Raw genomic sequence first — 15546 nt, 5'->3', positions numbered from 1 at the left:
AAAAAAGAATCACTTAGGCCACATATTGGAGGGAAATTGGTGTCACTACCCCCAGTCTGCAGGGAAAGGGTGAGAGAAGAAAAGGAATGGGATGGGGTTCAATTCAATGAATCATTTAAACTCTCCCTTCTGTTGTGGGCTGGGGTGGGGGCCAGCGCCATTCATACAGTAAAGTGGAGGCCCTTCAGCCCATCGGGTCTACACTGACAAAACTGCACTAAATCTGCACCAATCCCACTTTCCCGCATTTAGCCGTAGCCTCGAATGTTGTGACATTTAAAATGCTCATCCATGTACTTTTTAAAGGGTTTGAGGTTTCCCGCCTCTACCACCCTCCCAGGCAGTGCCTTCCAGACCCCCACCACTCTGTGGGTGAAAAGGTTTCCCCTCAAATCCCCCTAAACCTCCAGCCCCTCACCTTCAAGTATTTTTTACCATACTTTTTTTTATTAAGACACATATTTTTCCAAACTGCTCCTTTTGTGAGGAACAGTGAAGTTTCTGATTTGTTTCAGAAAACTAAAGGTTTGAGAGCAGTCAGAGGGTGGGGAGGACAGGGGTGGGGGGGGGGTGGGTCAGGGGTGGGGGGACCGGGGGGGGGGGTAGGTCAGGGTAGGGAAGTCAGGGGTGGAGAGGTTAGGGGTGGGAGGACAGGGGTGGGGGGTCAGAGGTGGGGAGGTTGGGATGGGAGGTCAGGGGTGGGGGGTCAGGGGTGGGGGGTCAGGGGAGGGGGGTCAGGGGAGGGGGGTCAGGGGTGGGGAGGTTGGGGATGGGGATGGGGAGGCCAGTGGTGGGGAGGACAGGGGTAGGGGGTTCAGGGGTGGGGGTCAGGGTTGGGGGGTAAGGGTTGGGGGATCAGGGGTTGGGGAGGACAGAGGTGGGATAGGTCAGGGTTAAGGGGTCAGGGTTGGGGGGTCAGGGGTTGGGGAGGACAGGGGTGGGGTAGGTCAGGGTTAAGGGGGTCAGGATTGGGGGGGGTCAGGGGTTGGGGAGGACAGGGGTGGGGTAGGTCAGGGTTAAGGGGGTCAGGATTGGGGGGGGTCAGGGGTTGGGGAGGACAGGGGTGGGGTAGGTCAGGGTTAAGGGGGTCAGGATTGGGGGGGGTCAGGGGTTGGGGAGGACAGGGGTGGGGTAGGTCAGGGTTAAGGGGGTCAGGGTTGGGGGGGGGGTGTCAGTGTTTGGGGGAGGTCGGGGTTAGTCAATAGCTGGGCAGGATTATCCCGGGTTGTTGTGCCCGGCTCTGATTTCATTCTCTGTGAGCCTGAACTTTCTGCTGAACCTGTGGGAAAGGAAACTCAAACTGTGATCCCATCCAACCCATCACCGCACAGGGTGCAGAGAACCGGGGCCACCGAAATCAGCGCCAGACACTCGCATTTTAATGTTATATTGGACAGGACCCAACAATCTGCCCCCAGCTACAGGGGACAGAGAAAATCTCCCTCCCTCCCGTGTCTGTTGAAGATTGTGTTGGGATATTTCACTGGCGGTGTTCATTGATCCAACTGGCTACTGGGGTCTGCTGGAACTGAACTTGTTACTTTCTTATCCTTGATCAGGAGTGACTGGGATTTCTCTCTCTCAGTGTTTCAGTAATTGTCACAAAGCCATTTCTCACTTGTCTGAAATGTTTTTGTCTCCCATAAAAAAGCGGCCACTTTCTTCCAGGGAAAACCTCAGAATGGAGTTTGCTTTTTAAAGGAAATATTCCAGATTGGAAATCTCCCCCCCCCGTCCCCCCCAATACCTCACATAGAAGATGATAGTTGTCGGGAATAAAGCTTTGGGAATTGAGTGGAACTGAAGGAATTTTCCAGGATTTCTGCATTATAGTCTGGTGAGTTTGGAATATTTCGCATCTCTCTCTCTCTCTGCTCCATCACTTTCCACTTTTTGCGAGCAGCAGTTGTCATTGGGAAGCAGACTGGGTGTACACTCACTGGGTGTACACTCACTGGGTGTACTCGCTGGGTGTATACACTGGGTGTATACACTGGGTGTACACTCACTGGGTGTACACACTGGGTGTATTCACTGGGTGTACACACTGGGTGTACACTCACTGGGTGTACACACTGGGTGTATTCACTGGGTGTACACACTGGGTGTACACTCACTGGGTGTAGACACTGGGTGTACACACTGGGTGTACACACAAACTGGGTGTACTCACCGGGTGCACACTCACTGGGTGTACACATTGGGTGTACACACAGTGGGAGTACACACCGCTCGGTGTACACATTCCCTGGGAGTACACACCACTCGGTGTACACACTTCCGTGGAGTACACGCCGCTCGGTGTACACTGAACTGTTGCATGTGCCTCTCTGTGCCACCCTCGCTCTCTCCTCTGCTCCGCAGCCCCTCGCCCGGTGCCAGAGGCTCCTCGCCGCCCAGTCTGCCGTTCCCGCCGCCTCCAGCCACCGGCTCTCCCCATGGATGGGGGGCTGTCGGCCGCGGGGAACGGCACGGGGCTGGGGGCACGGGCAGCTCCGGAGGGCAGAGTGTGGGTGGCTGCTTTTCTCTGTCTGATCATCCTCCTGACCACCGCCGGCAATTTCCTGCTGATTTTGCTGATTTTCACCCAACGCTCTCTGAGAAACACCTCCAATTACTTCCTGGTGTCTCTCTTCATGTCGGATCTGATGGTGGGCTTGGTGGTGATGCCCCCGGCCATGCTGAATGAACTGTACGGCCGCTGGGTGCTGGAGGGCGCTTTCTGCTCCATCTGGTACTCCTTCGATGTGATGTGTTGCAGCGCCTCCATCCTCAACCTGTGTGTGATCAGCCTGGACCGGTACTTTCTCATCATCTCCCCCCTCAAATACAAACTGCGGATGACCCCCTGCCGAGCCGTCTTCCTCATCTTCACCACCTGGAGCCTGGCATCCCTGGCATCCTTCCTGCCCATCGAGATGGGCTGGCATGAGATGGACTTTGAGGTACAGGCGCCCAACTCCAGCCTGCAGGGGGAAGCGGCTGAGTGCCGCCTCTTGGTTAGCCTCCCCTACGCCCTCATTGCCTCCTGCCTCACCTTCCTGCTGCCCTCTGTCGCCATCTCCTTCACCTACTGCCGGATCCTGCTGGCCGCCAGGAAACAAGCCGTGCAAGTGGCCTCCCTGACCACCAACGTGGCCACCACCTCTGCTGACCCGGTGCAGGTAAATGCGCGTCTCTGTGAGTGTGTCTGGGGCAGGGAGGCTCACACGGTGTCCTCACACTAGGGGAAGTGGCAGGGAGCCGGGAGTAGGGGTTGTGTGTGGGGGGGGGGGGGGGGGGGGGAAGAGGTCGGGGGGGGGGGGGGGGGGAGGTGGGGGGAGGTGGGGGGGGGGCATCGAGTTGGGCATTGGAGGCCATCTCCCCAATTAGTGTAGAATGTGTTTGGTCAGGGCTCTCTAACTCTCCTCATCACAATGCCGGACCCATCAGGAGGGTGAGAAAGGGAATCTCGATCGAATCCAGTCTCCTCTATCTCTGCAGACTTAATCCGATTCCGTTTTGTACTTTATTCAACAGCAGTCCGGAGCTGGGCAGTATTGGGAATTGGGGGAGAGGCAGCAACAGTATTGGGAATTGGGGAGAGGCCGGGGCAGTATTGGGAATTGGGGGAGAGGCGGGGACAGTATTGGGAATTGGGGAAGAGGCAGGGACAGTATTGGGAATTGGGGAGAGGCAGGGACAGTATTGGGAATTGGGGGAGAGGCAGGGATAGTATTGGGAATTGGGAGGGAGGCAGGGACAGTATTGGGAATTGGGAGGGAGGCAGGGACAGTATTGGGAATTGGGGGAGAAGCAGGGATAGTATTGGGAATTGGGGGAGAGGCAGGGACTGTATTGGGAATTGAGGGAGAGGCGGGGACAGTATTGGGAATTGGGGGAGAGGCAGTGACAGTATTGGGAATTGGGGGGGAGGCAGAGACTGTATTGGGAATTGGGGGAATGCAGGGATAGTATTGGGAATTGGGGAAAGGCAGGGACAGTATTGGGAATTGGGGGAGCGGCAGGGACAGTATTGGGAATTGAGGAGAGCCAGGGACAGTATTGGGAATTGGGGGGAGGCAGTGACAGTATTGGGAATTGGGGGGGAGACAGGGACAGTATTGGGAATTGGGAGGGAGACAGGGACAGTTTTGGGAATTGGGGGAGAGGCAGTGACAGTATTGGGAATTGGGGAGGCAGGAACAGTATTGGGAATTGGGGGGGAGACAGGGACAGTATTGGGAATTGGGGGAGAGGGAGGGACAGTATTGGGAATTGGGGAGAGGCAGGGACAGTATTGGGAATTGGGGGAGAGGGAGGGACAGTATTGGGAATTGGGGAGAGGCCGGGATAGTATTGGGAATTGGGGAGAGGCCGGGATAGTATTGGGAATTGGGGAGAGGCCGGGACAGTATTGGGAATTGGGGAGAGGCCGGGACAGTATTGGGAATTGGGGAGAGGCAGGGACAGTATTGGGAATTGGGAGAGAGGCAGGGACAGTATTGGGAATTGGGGGAGCGGCAGGGACAGTATTGGGAATTGAGGAGAGCCAGGGACAGTATTGGGAATTGGGGGGAGGCAGTGACAGTATTGGGAATTGGGGGGGAGACAGGGACAGTATTGGGAATTGGGAGGGAGACAGGGACAGTTTTGGGAATTGGGGGAGAGGCAGTGACAGTATTGGGAATTGGGGAGGCAGGAACAGTATTGGGAATTGGGGGGGAGACAGGGACAGTATTGGGAATTGGGGGAGAGGGAGGGACAGTATTGGGAATTGGGGAGAGGCAGGGACAGTATTGGGAATTGGGAGGGAGGCAGGGACAGTATTGGGAATTGGGAGGGAGGCAGGGACAGTATTGGGAATTGGGGAGAGGCCGGGATAGTATTGGGAATTGGGGAGAGGCCGGGATAGTATTGGGAATTGGGGAGAGGCCGGGACAGTATTGGGAATTGGGGAGAGGCCGGGACAGTATTGGGAATTGGGGAGAGGCCGGGACAGTATTGGGAATTGGGAGGGAGGCAGGGACAGTATTGGGAATTGGGGAGAGGCCGGGACAGTATTGGGAATTGGGGAGAGGCCGGGACAGTATTGGGAATTGGGAGGGAGGCAGGGACAGTATTGGGAATTGGGAGGGAGGCAGGGACAGTATTGGGAATTGGGAGGGAGGCAGGAACAGTATTGGGAATTGGGGAGAGGCAGGAACAGTATTGGGAATTGGGGGGCGGCAGAAAAAGTATAGGGGATTCAGGGGTGGGCGGATTGAGGCTCAGATTTCGACCAAATCTAACAGGAGTTTGGGATTTGCCACCCGCGTCAGGGAACCGGAGCTTTAATTTCAGCACCTTAGACAGCGACCCCGATTCCGCCCTTCGGCACCGTCAAACCCCCAGCGACTGGGAGAGGGAGTTAGCTCCAGACTGGGGACCCCCTTCAGCGGTCACTCAGCACTGGTCACTCAGGAATAGTAACCCTCACGGCTGGTCACTCAACACTGGTCACTCAGCACTGGTCACTCAGGTCCGGTCATTCAGCACTGGTCACTCAGCACTGGTCACTGTGTACTTGGGACAACTGATGCTTCAAACAGATTAAGCAAAAAGTACTTTAAAAATCTCATGTTTATAATTTTTGGTGCAATTGCCAACACTTAAAGTCAATAGTGCATGTTTACAAGTAGCTCCAAAGTAAAACAGGTACAGAACCAACTAAACCACCTCGCTCCCGGAGTTAATGCCCAGATAGATGACGACATCTAAACTCCAGAGAAGTTGTCGGTTTTTACTGATTGTTTTATGCACTGTAAGGATTTCCCTTTGGCGATGCCCTAATGTCCAAGGCATTTCTCGCTCAGATTCTGCCTCTTCTTTATTCCAGGTCCGGGGGGCTCAGAATCCGCCAGCGGGAAGCTGCGACAGTCGAAGATTCACGAGCAAGCATAGTAAGCGAGCTTTGAAGGCGAGCCTGACGCTGGGAGTTTTACTGGGAATGTTCTTTGTGACCTGGCTGCCTTTTTTTGTGGCCAATGTTACTCAGGTGAGCACCGTTTCCTGAACTGCGTGTCACGCCAAGTGTCCCCACCAGCTCGACCCATTGAGATAAATGCACAGGAAGGTTCCTTTTTAAATATGTTCTGTGGCCGCTTGAACCACTTGGTGTCCGAATGGACTCCATTGTAATAACCTGCTCACGGTGACAGACGGAAGGGTTAAAGAGACTAAAATGAAGCAGTCTTAATCCAGTCCCTAACACACAATCCAGAACTGGCCAGGGTCAAAATCATTCAGTCCCCAACCAAAAACTCCACTGACTGCGGGAGGGGTGGAGGAAGGTGTGAATGTTACATTGGTCAGCGCTGGGATTCATTTATAAAAAGTTTATTTATTAGTGTCACAAGTAAGGCTTACATTAACACTGCAATGAAGTTACTGTGAAAATCCCCCAGTCGCCACACTCTGGCGCCTATTCGGGTACACTGAGGGAGAATTTTACAATGGCCAATTCACTTAATCCGCACATCTTTGGACTGTGGGAGGAAACCTGAGCACCCAGAGGAAACCCACGCAGACACGGGGAGAATGTGCAGACAGTGACCCCAAAGCCAGAATCGAACCCAGGTTCCTGGTGCTGTGGGGAGCAGTGCCACCGTGTCGCCCAATATTAAGATAAAGACAAAATACTACGTTTGCTAGAATCTAAATTCTTCTTGTTGGGGTGAGGGCGGCGGGGGCGGGGTGGGGGGAGTAGGACTGGAACCCACACCATTTCTACTGAACTGGGATCGTAAACAAATGGGAAAAATGTCATTGAAATTGCCCTCTGGGTGTCAGTTTCAGTCAGTGTGCGTGTGGGTCCATCTCTTACACTGTCTCTCTCTGGCTGTCAGTGTGTCTCTCTGTGTTGGTGTTGTGTGAGTGCTTCCTCCTTGTCCCTAACCCTCCTCCCTCTCGGTATCTCTCGCACTCTCGGTCTCTCTTTCCCCTGACTTCCTCCCTCACGCACGAAACAGATTTTCCTTTTGGTTTGCGCGCTGCTCTAAGAATGAGGTGAATTGTGGCTCACGGCGCTTGCACTCCCTCGGTTCACTGCAGCGAGAGGTCAAGTCTTCGCAAAACAAAAAATAAAAATAATAGCAAAAGCCATGTGTCAACAAAGGTCATCGCTTTCCTTTTGCCCAGAAAATATTAAACAGGATCCCAGTCTCCTCGCTGCAAGAAACAAACAGTCAGATCTTCTTAAAGGAGGTTTCTAAATGATTCGGGGACATTTATAAATGCAGATATCTTACTCTCTGATATCGCTGGAACTCACTGTGTTTGTGTAATGCATTGCAATGAGAATTCTCTGGGATATACCCACATCTGGACACTCAGAAACAAACTCACTCTCATTCTTTTACCTACCTGTCAGTTCAGGAAAGTTTACTCATTCTAATTAGTTATCTTGTTAGTCTATCCAAGCCGAACGGGCGGCACAGTGGTTAGCACTGCTGCTTCACAGCACCAGGGACCCGGGTTCAATCCCGGCCTCGGGTCGCGGTCTGTGTGGTGTCTGCACGTTCTCCCCGTGACTGCGTGGGTTCCCTCCGGGTACTCCAGTTTCCTCCCACAGTCTGAAAGATGTGCGGGTTAGGTGGATTGGTCATGCTGAAGTACCCCTAGTGTCAGGGGGACTGGCTGGGGTAACCCCATATGTGGGGTTGTGGGGATAAGACCTGGACTGTGGTCGGGGCAGACTCAAAGGGCCGAATGGCCTCCTTCTGCACTGTAGGGATTCTATGATTCAGACTTTGGAATCAGGACAATGTAATTTGGGGGTCCCACTTTTCATTGAAGTTCTGTATTCGATGAAGGCTCATCCAGACTGGAAACGTTGACTCTGTCCAAAGATGTCGGGGTTGGGTGGATTGGCCATGGTAAATTGCCCCTTAGTGTCAGGGGGATTAGCTAGGGTAAATACGTGGGATTATGGGGATAGGGCCGGGTTGGAATTGTGGTCAGTGCAGACTCAATGGGCCGAATGGCCTCCTTCTGCACTGGAGGGGGTCTATGATCTATTCTGTCTCCACAGATGTCTGTACCTTTAAGACCTGGCTGGTTGTAGGGATTCACATTCTAATCAGTATTCTGCAACTTGATTTTTTGTGTCTCTGTGCACTGTTTGAGAGCACATTTCCACTCCATCTGACGAAGGAGCAGTGCTCCGAAAGCTTATAGTATTTGCTACCAAATAAACCTGTTGGACTTTAACCTGGTGTTGTGAGACTTCTTACTGTGTTCACAAATGCTGTCAGACCTGTTGAGATTGCCCAGCGTTTTTCTGTTTTTCTGTCAGATTCCAGCAGTATGTTGCTTTCCTTTTTGTTTTATTTACTGTTGTATTTACCATTATTTACCCCACTAACAAGGTGCCTCTTTGCCTGCAGGCGGTGTGTGACTGTGTGCCAGCCCTGCTCTTTGATGTGCTGACCTGGCTGGGTTACTGTAACAGCACCATGAACCCCATCATCTACCCCCTCTTCATGCGGGATTTCAAACGGGCCATGGCCAAGTACCTGCCCTGCTGCCGGCGCTGGTGGGCGCGGCGGCCCAGCGTGGTGTCTTTCTCCATGAGGAACTCCAACAGCGGCCCCCGGCTGGCGCTGTCCCTCAGGAACATGTTGGCCCTGCGGCCGGAAACCGACTCCATCGAGTCTGCCATCCAGGTGAACGAGCGCATCCTCCTGGCAGCCGGCAAGCAGCAGGTGGGAGAGGAGCAGCAGCTGGGGGCGGATTCACTGCATCTCTTTGAACTGGAGCAGACTGACCAGGAATTGCAGGTGAACCAGCTGAACACCCCAATGGACTAGGGAATTCACCCCCCCCTGAGCTGCAGCCACATCATGGATTGTACACCAGTGTCCCTCATGGAGGTAAACAGCCTCCAGCATGTCCGCATAGCCAATCCTGCAATGAACTGGAGGCAACAGACTCTCCCCCTTCGACTGGAACCAAGGCACAGTCCTGGCATCGAAATGTAAAGTAAAAGTAAAGTTTATTTATTAGTATCACAAGTAAGGCTTACATTAACACTACAATGAAGTTACTGTGAAATTCCTCTAGTCGCCACACTCCGGCACCTGTTCGGGTACACTGAGGGAGAATTTAGCACAGTCAATCCACCTAACCAGCATGTCAGTCAGACTGTGAGAGGAAACCGGAGCACCCGGAGGAAACCCACGCAGACATGGGGAGAATGTGCAAACTCTGCACAGTGACCCAAGACAGGAATCGAACCAGCACTGCTAACCACTGTGTCGCCCCACAGATGCAGAGAGTCAGTGCCCCCCCACCCAATGGGCAGAGAGATACTACCCCCGCCCAATGGGAAGAGAGACAGTGCCCCCGCCCAATGGGAAGAGAGACAGTGCCCCCACCCAATGGGAAGAGAGACAGAGCCCCCTACCCAATGGGCACAAACAGTGCCCCCACCCAATGGGAAGAGAGACAGTGCCCCCCCGCCCAATGGGCAGAGAGACAGTGCCCCAGCCCAATGGGCAGAGACAGTGCCCCGACCCAATGGGCAGAGAGACAGTGCCCCCACCCAATGGAAGAGAGACAGTGCCCCCGCCCAATGGGCAGAGAGACAGTGCCCCTGCCCAATGGGCAGAGACAGTGCCCCCCCACCCAATGGGCAGAGACAGTGCCCCGACCCAATGGGCAGAGAGACAGTGCCCCCACCCAATGGAAGAGAGACAGTGCCCCCCCGCCCAATGGGCAGAGAGACATGCCCCCGCCCAATGGGCAGAGACAGTGCCCCTGCCCAATGGGCTGCAGTGTCAGTGACACCCCCCCCCCCAAAATGGGCAGAGAGACAGAGCCCCCCCATCCAATGGGCTGGAGAGACACTACTCTCCACGTCCCCCCGCCCCCCCCAAGGTTAGAGAGACACTGCCCTCCACCCCCCCCCCCCCCCCCCCATGAGCTGGAGACATGGAGCCCCCCAGTCGAATGGAGCAGGGAATCCTGACTATTGGATCAGTCAATCTCAGATCCACAGCTGGCAATAAAAAACTCCTGGAACATCGTCTGAGAAACACGACAGTTCATGAATTCTTCAGATCAACACTTTGTTTTAAGGAAACCAATTTTTTGTGCAAAAACCACAGAAATAAAATATAACCAGCCGAGCAAAAACTGGAACTGGGAACTTGAAAACAGCGGAAACAAAGGGCAAGTCTGAGAGATAAAAGACAGGATAATGTTTGCAGTTTAACCCTTCAGCTGATCAGATTTCTGTTGGACTGCGGGACACAAGGTGGTTCTATCAGAAGCTGCCGCGGACATCCTTCAGACTGACTGCTCTGATTTTCATGGCGGTTTTGAACACATTTCACTTTCTTTAAGTCCCAACACCCTAGTTTTGGACATATTAACAGCTCACGCTGAGAGTTCAATACAAACTAAAGCAGGTAAACTCAGTTTACAAGGGGCATTCTGCTCTGTCGATTCACCGTTGAATCTGCAGGTAGGGGGTAAGTGCAGAGACCCCGAGGGAGCTGAGAAGGAACCCGTGAATCAGAGGCCATTTTCGCCTTATTTTCTGGTATATTTCCTCGGCTGTCTGCACTTACACGTTCCTGATTCTAAGAGAATATACGCGACTGGGAGAATATACACGATGTGGAGATGCCGGTGTTGGTTTGGGGTGGGCACGGTATGAAGCCTCACAACACCAGGTTAAAGTCCAACAGGTTTATTTAGTATCACGAGCTTTTGGAGCGCCCTCCTTCATCGAAGGAGCAGCGCTCAGAAAGCTCATGATACCAAAGAAACCTGTTGGACTCTAACCTGGTGTTGTGAGACTTCTTATTGGGAGAATATACAGCATCCCTTTTGGAGCAATATACCCCACTGATTGTATTCCAGAGCTGACCCAGATTATAATGATGAATCATGTAAAGTTAACACAATTTCTTATTTTGCTATCCCATTGTGTCCTGAGCTTATAAATGGTTGTAATCCCTGTCCGATGTTGCTTAGTGTTATTTTAAATCATCATAGAATCCTGACAGTGCAGAAAGAGGCCATTTGGCCCATCGAGCCCGCACCGACAACCATCCCACCCAGGCCCTATCCCCCTAACCCCAGGCATTTACCCTGCTAATCCCCTGACACTAAGGGGTAATTTAGTATGGCCAATCAACCTAACCTGCACATAAGAACATAAGAACATAAGAAATAGGAGCAGGAGTAGGCCATCTAGCCCCTTGAGCCTGCCCCGCCATTCAATAAGATCATGGCTGATCTGATAGTGGTTTAGTTCCACTTACCCGCTCGCTCCCCATAACCCTTAATTCCCTTATTGATCAGAAATCTATCTACCTGTGACTTAAACATATTTAACGAGGTAGCCTCCACTGCTTCAATGGGCAGAGAATTCCAGAGATTCACTACCCTCTCAGAAGAAGAAGTTCCTCCTCAACTCTGTTCTAAACTGACTCCCCCTTATTTTGAGGCTGTGTTCTCTAGTTCTTGTTTCCTTTCTAAGTGGAAAGAATCTCTCTGCCTCTACCCTGTCTAGCCCCTTCATTATCTTATATGTCTCTATAAGATCTCCCCTCAGCCTTCTAAACTCCAACGAGTACAGGCCCAATCTACTCAATCTCTCCTCATAAGCTAACCCCCTCATCTCCGGTATCAACCTGGTGAACCTTCTCTGTACTCCCTCCAAGGCCAATATATCCTTCCGCAAATAAGGGGGCCAAAATTACACACAGTACTCTAGTTGCGGCCTCACCAGTACCTTGTACAATTGCAGCAAGACCTCCCTGCTTTTATACTCCATCCCCTTCGCGATAAAGGCCAACATTCCATTTGCCTTCTTGATCACCTACTGCACCTGCAAACTGAGTTTTTGCGATTCATGCACAAGGACCCCCAGGTCCCTCTGCACAGTAGCATGTTGTAATTTTTCACCATTTAAATAATAGTCCATTTTACTATTATTCCTTCCAAAGTGGATAACCTCACACTTGTCAACGTTATACTCCATCTGCCAGATCCTCGCCCACTCACTTAGCCTATCCAAATCTCTCTGCAGACTTTTCGCATCCTCCACGCAATTCGCTTTCCCACTCATCTTTGTGTCATCCGCAAACTTTGTTACCCTACACTCGGTCCCCTCCTCCAGATCGTCTATGTATATGGTAAACAGTTGAGACCCCAGCACCGATCCCTGCGGCACGCCACTAGTCACCAACTGCCAACCAGAAAAGCACCCATTTATTCCAACTCTCTGCTTCCTGTTAGATAGCCAATCCTCAATCCACGCTAACACTTTACCCTCAACTCCGTGTGCCCCAATCTTCTGCAGCAACCTTTTGTGAGGCACCTTATTGAACGCCTTCTGGAAATCCAAAAACACCACATCCACCGGTTCCCCTCTATCAACTGCACTCATTACACCTTCATAAAAATCCAGTAAATTCGTCAAACACGACTTTCCCTTCATGAATCCATGCTGCGTCTGCTTGATCGAACCATTTTTTTCCAGGTGTCCTGTTATTTCTTCTTTAATGACAGATTCCAGCAATTTCCCAACTACGGGCATTAAGCTAACCGGCCTGTCGTTACCCGCCTTTTGTCTACCTCCTTTTTAAAACAGTGGCGTCACATTAGCTGTTTTCCAATCAGCTGGCACTTCCCCAGAGTCCAGTGAATTTTGATAAATTACAACCAACGCATCTGCTATTACTTCTGCCATTTCTTTCAGTCCCCTGAGATGCATTCCATCCGGGCCCGGGGACTTGTCTACCTTTAGTCCCATTAGCCTACCAAGCACTACCTCTTTAGTAATAGTAATCGTTTTAAGGACCTCACCCCCTACAGTCCCACGACCGTCAATTTTCGGTAAGCTATTTGTGTCCTCTACTGTGAAGACCGACACAAAATACTTGTTTAAGGCCTCGGCCATTTCCTCGTTTCCCATTATTAAATCCCCCTTCTCGTCTTCTGAGGGTCCAGCATTTACTTTAGCTACTCTTTTCCTTTTTATATATTTGTAAAAACTTTTACTATCAGTTTTTATATTTTGTGCTAGTTTAGTTTCATAATCTATCTTTCCTTTCTTTTGTAAACTTCACACTGACAGTCACCCGAGACTGGAATTGAATCTGGGTCCCTGGCGCTGTGAGGTAGCAGTGCTAACCACTGTGCCACTGTGCTGCCCTTAAAGCCACCTATTTAAAAATCTCAGTTAAAATGTCAGACAAAAGATTAAGTCACCTGACTGTGTTAAACATTTGGCTAAATCACCAACAACAAAGGGGAGGCGTAGTGGTATTGTTGCTGGACTAGTAATCCAGGGTAATGCTCTGGGGACCCAGGTTCGAATCTCACCACTGCAGATGGTGGAATTTGAATTCAATTTTAAAAAATGGAATTAAAAGTCTAACGATGACCATGTCGATTGTTGCAAAAACCCGTCTGGTGCTTCTAAAGCCGCACCTTTCTGAAAGTCTGGCAAGGTTCATTTGAGTTTAAGTGTTGAAACATCTCATGTTTCAGGCGAGGAACAAACCTCCAGTATCATTTCTCCTCATAATTTTGCAATATAATTCTTTCTTCCCCTTTGTGCTTTATCATATTAGAATTATTCTTAATCTTCATTAGTATGGAACTCTTCATAGTTAAGAGTGAATTAATGAGCGCACTGGGAAATGTTCCAGTTTTCCTTGAAAGGATTATTATGCATTGTGTGTGGGCCTGGACCAAAGCCAGGATCTGATGCCAGGTTGGAGCAATAGGTGGAGAAACGTCACCTGATGTACTAGAAATCATTCATAATTATCAATCTATATGGTGCAGGCTGGTGAAGACTTTTCACACTCAAGATGAACAGCACCAAACAACAGATTGTACATCAGTCTGTCTCATTAATGCATCGTAAAGTTCACACACACACTTTATCCGGCACTCTTTTGGGGAAATCATGGCGAGGATTCGCTCTGATTTTATCCTGACTGTATTGCAGGCAGTGAAGTCTGCCCAACACTGGGGGCAGTAGACACTTCTCTCAGTTGCCAGGCCCACGCTGAAACAAACCGCTTGGAATAAATGTGCAAAGACCCTGCCTAAGGTCAGACCACCTGTACAAATAGTTTAAGCTCTGCCCTGTGACTCAGTTTTAATACAAGTGAATGGTGGGATTTCAGTGTGCATGGCTAATAGCTTCCAAGTCAAAAAAATTTTTTTTTGTCATCTTTTGCAAATCAACACAGTGTTGCTATCTGCTGCCCGCTTGCAAATAGATCTCACTCCAATCTTTGACTGATGTAATCTTCAGCCTCCCTAATACGAGTTGGGTCTCACTACTATTTACAGTCTGCTGTCCTGCTCCCTGGGGAGGCCGTGGCACAGTGGTTGGCACTGCTGCCTCACAGCGCCAGGGACCCAGGTTCAATTCCAGCCTCGGATCACTGTCTGTGTGGAGTTTGCATGTTCTCCTCATGTCTGCGTGGGTTTCCTCCCACACTCCAAAGATGTGCGGGTTAGGGCGATTGGCTATGCTCAATTGCCCCTTCAATGTTAGGGGGCCTAGTGGGTAAATACATGGGGTTTCAGGGATAGGGCCTGGGTGGGATAGTTGTCGGTCAGTGCGGGCTCGATGGGCCAAATGGCCTCCTTCAGCACTGTAGGGATTCTATGATTCTCTCTATGTTCTGCTATCCTCCTCTCTATCAATTATTTGTTGTGCTTTTGTCACACTGATTTGAAAAGTTAACTGTTATTTCTCACTGATAATGATTGCTGTCCTGTCAGATTCAATGTTACCAAACATCTTTCTTAAGCAGAAACACTGCTTTCAAACCAGCAATGTATGATGCTGAATGATCGATTGTACCCAGGCATCTCCATTCCCCTGCTGGAAGTACCAATTCCTGGTATTATCCCCGTGTAAGAGTTTTAACAACACCAGGTTAAAGTCCAACAGGTTTATTTGGTAGCAAATGCCATTAGCTTTCGGAGTGCTGCTCCTTCGTCAGATGCAGTGGACATCTGCTCTCAAACAGGGCATACAGAGACATGTATTCTGTAACTTGATTTTGTGTCTCTGTATGCCCTGTTTGAGAGCAGATATCCACTCCATCTGATGAAGGAGCAGCACTCTGAAAGCTAATGGCATTTGCTACCAAATGAACCTGTTGGACTTTAACCTGGTGTTGTTAAAACTCTTACTGTGTTTATCCCAGTCCAACGCCGGCATCTCCACATCATGATTATCCCCGTGGCCATTTCTCACGGAAACCGAGACAACATCAGAACGGAACATTTAAACAGGGGAGTATTAAAGTCAGGACCAATCCTGTTAACCCCCACAGACAGGAACATTTCCCGCGGTGACAGCAGCAACTACCCTCCCATAATCATCGACCTGAAGCTCATTGGGAGGTGAGGAGCCGCCATTGAATTGCAATTCCCACCAGAGGGCTGTTAAGGGGGGGGGTAATTAGGAACGCTGCCTGAATCCTCTCCTCCCCAATAGACCCCTCTCCAACCCATCCCTCTCCCCTCCCACACACCCCC

At 50.9% G+C, this 15546-nt stretch overlaps 1 protein-coding gene across 1 annotated transcript; it reads left to right on the top strand.

Annotated features, from left to right (window-relative positions):
- Nucleotides 1–2438: 2438 nt before the first annotated feature.
- htr6 (5-hydroxytryptamine (serotonin) receptor 6) lies at nucleotides 2439–8828 on the top strand. The gene is made up of 3 exons (XM_078239753.1): nucleotides 2439–3164; nucleotides 5858–6016; nucleotides 8406–8828. The coding sequence occupies exons 1-3, from the start codon at nucleotides 2439–2441 to the stop codon at nucleotides 8826–8828; spliced, it is 1308 nt and encodes a 435-aa protein (XP_078095879.1).
- Nucleotides 8829–15546: the final 6718 nt, after the last annotated feature.

This window comes from Mustelus asterias, chromosome 22 (assembly GCF_964213995.1).
Source record: "Mustelus asterias chromosome 22, sMusAst1.hap1.1, whole genome shotgun sequence".
In the NCBI taxonomy this organism is placed as follows: domain Eukaryota; kingdom Metazoa; phylum Chordata; class Chondrichthyes; order Carcharhiniformes; family Triakidae; genus Mustelus; species Mustelus asterias.
This window is presented reverse-complemented; position numbering and strand designations above follow the sequence as displayed.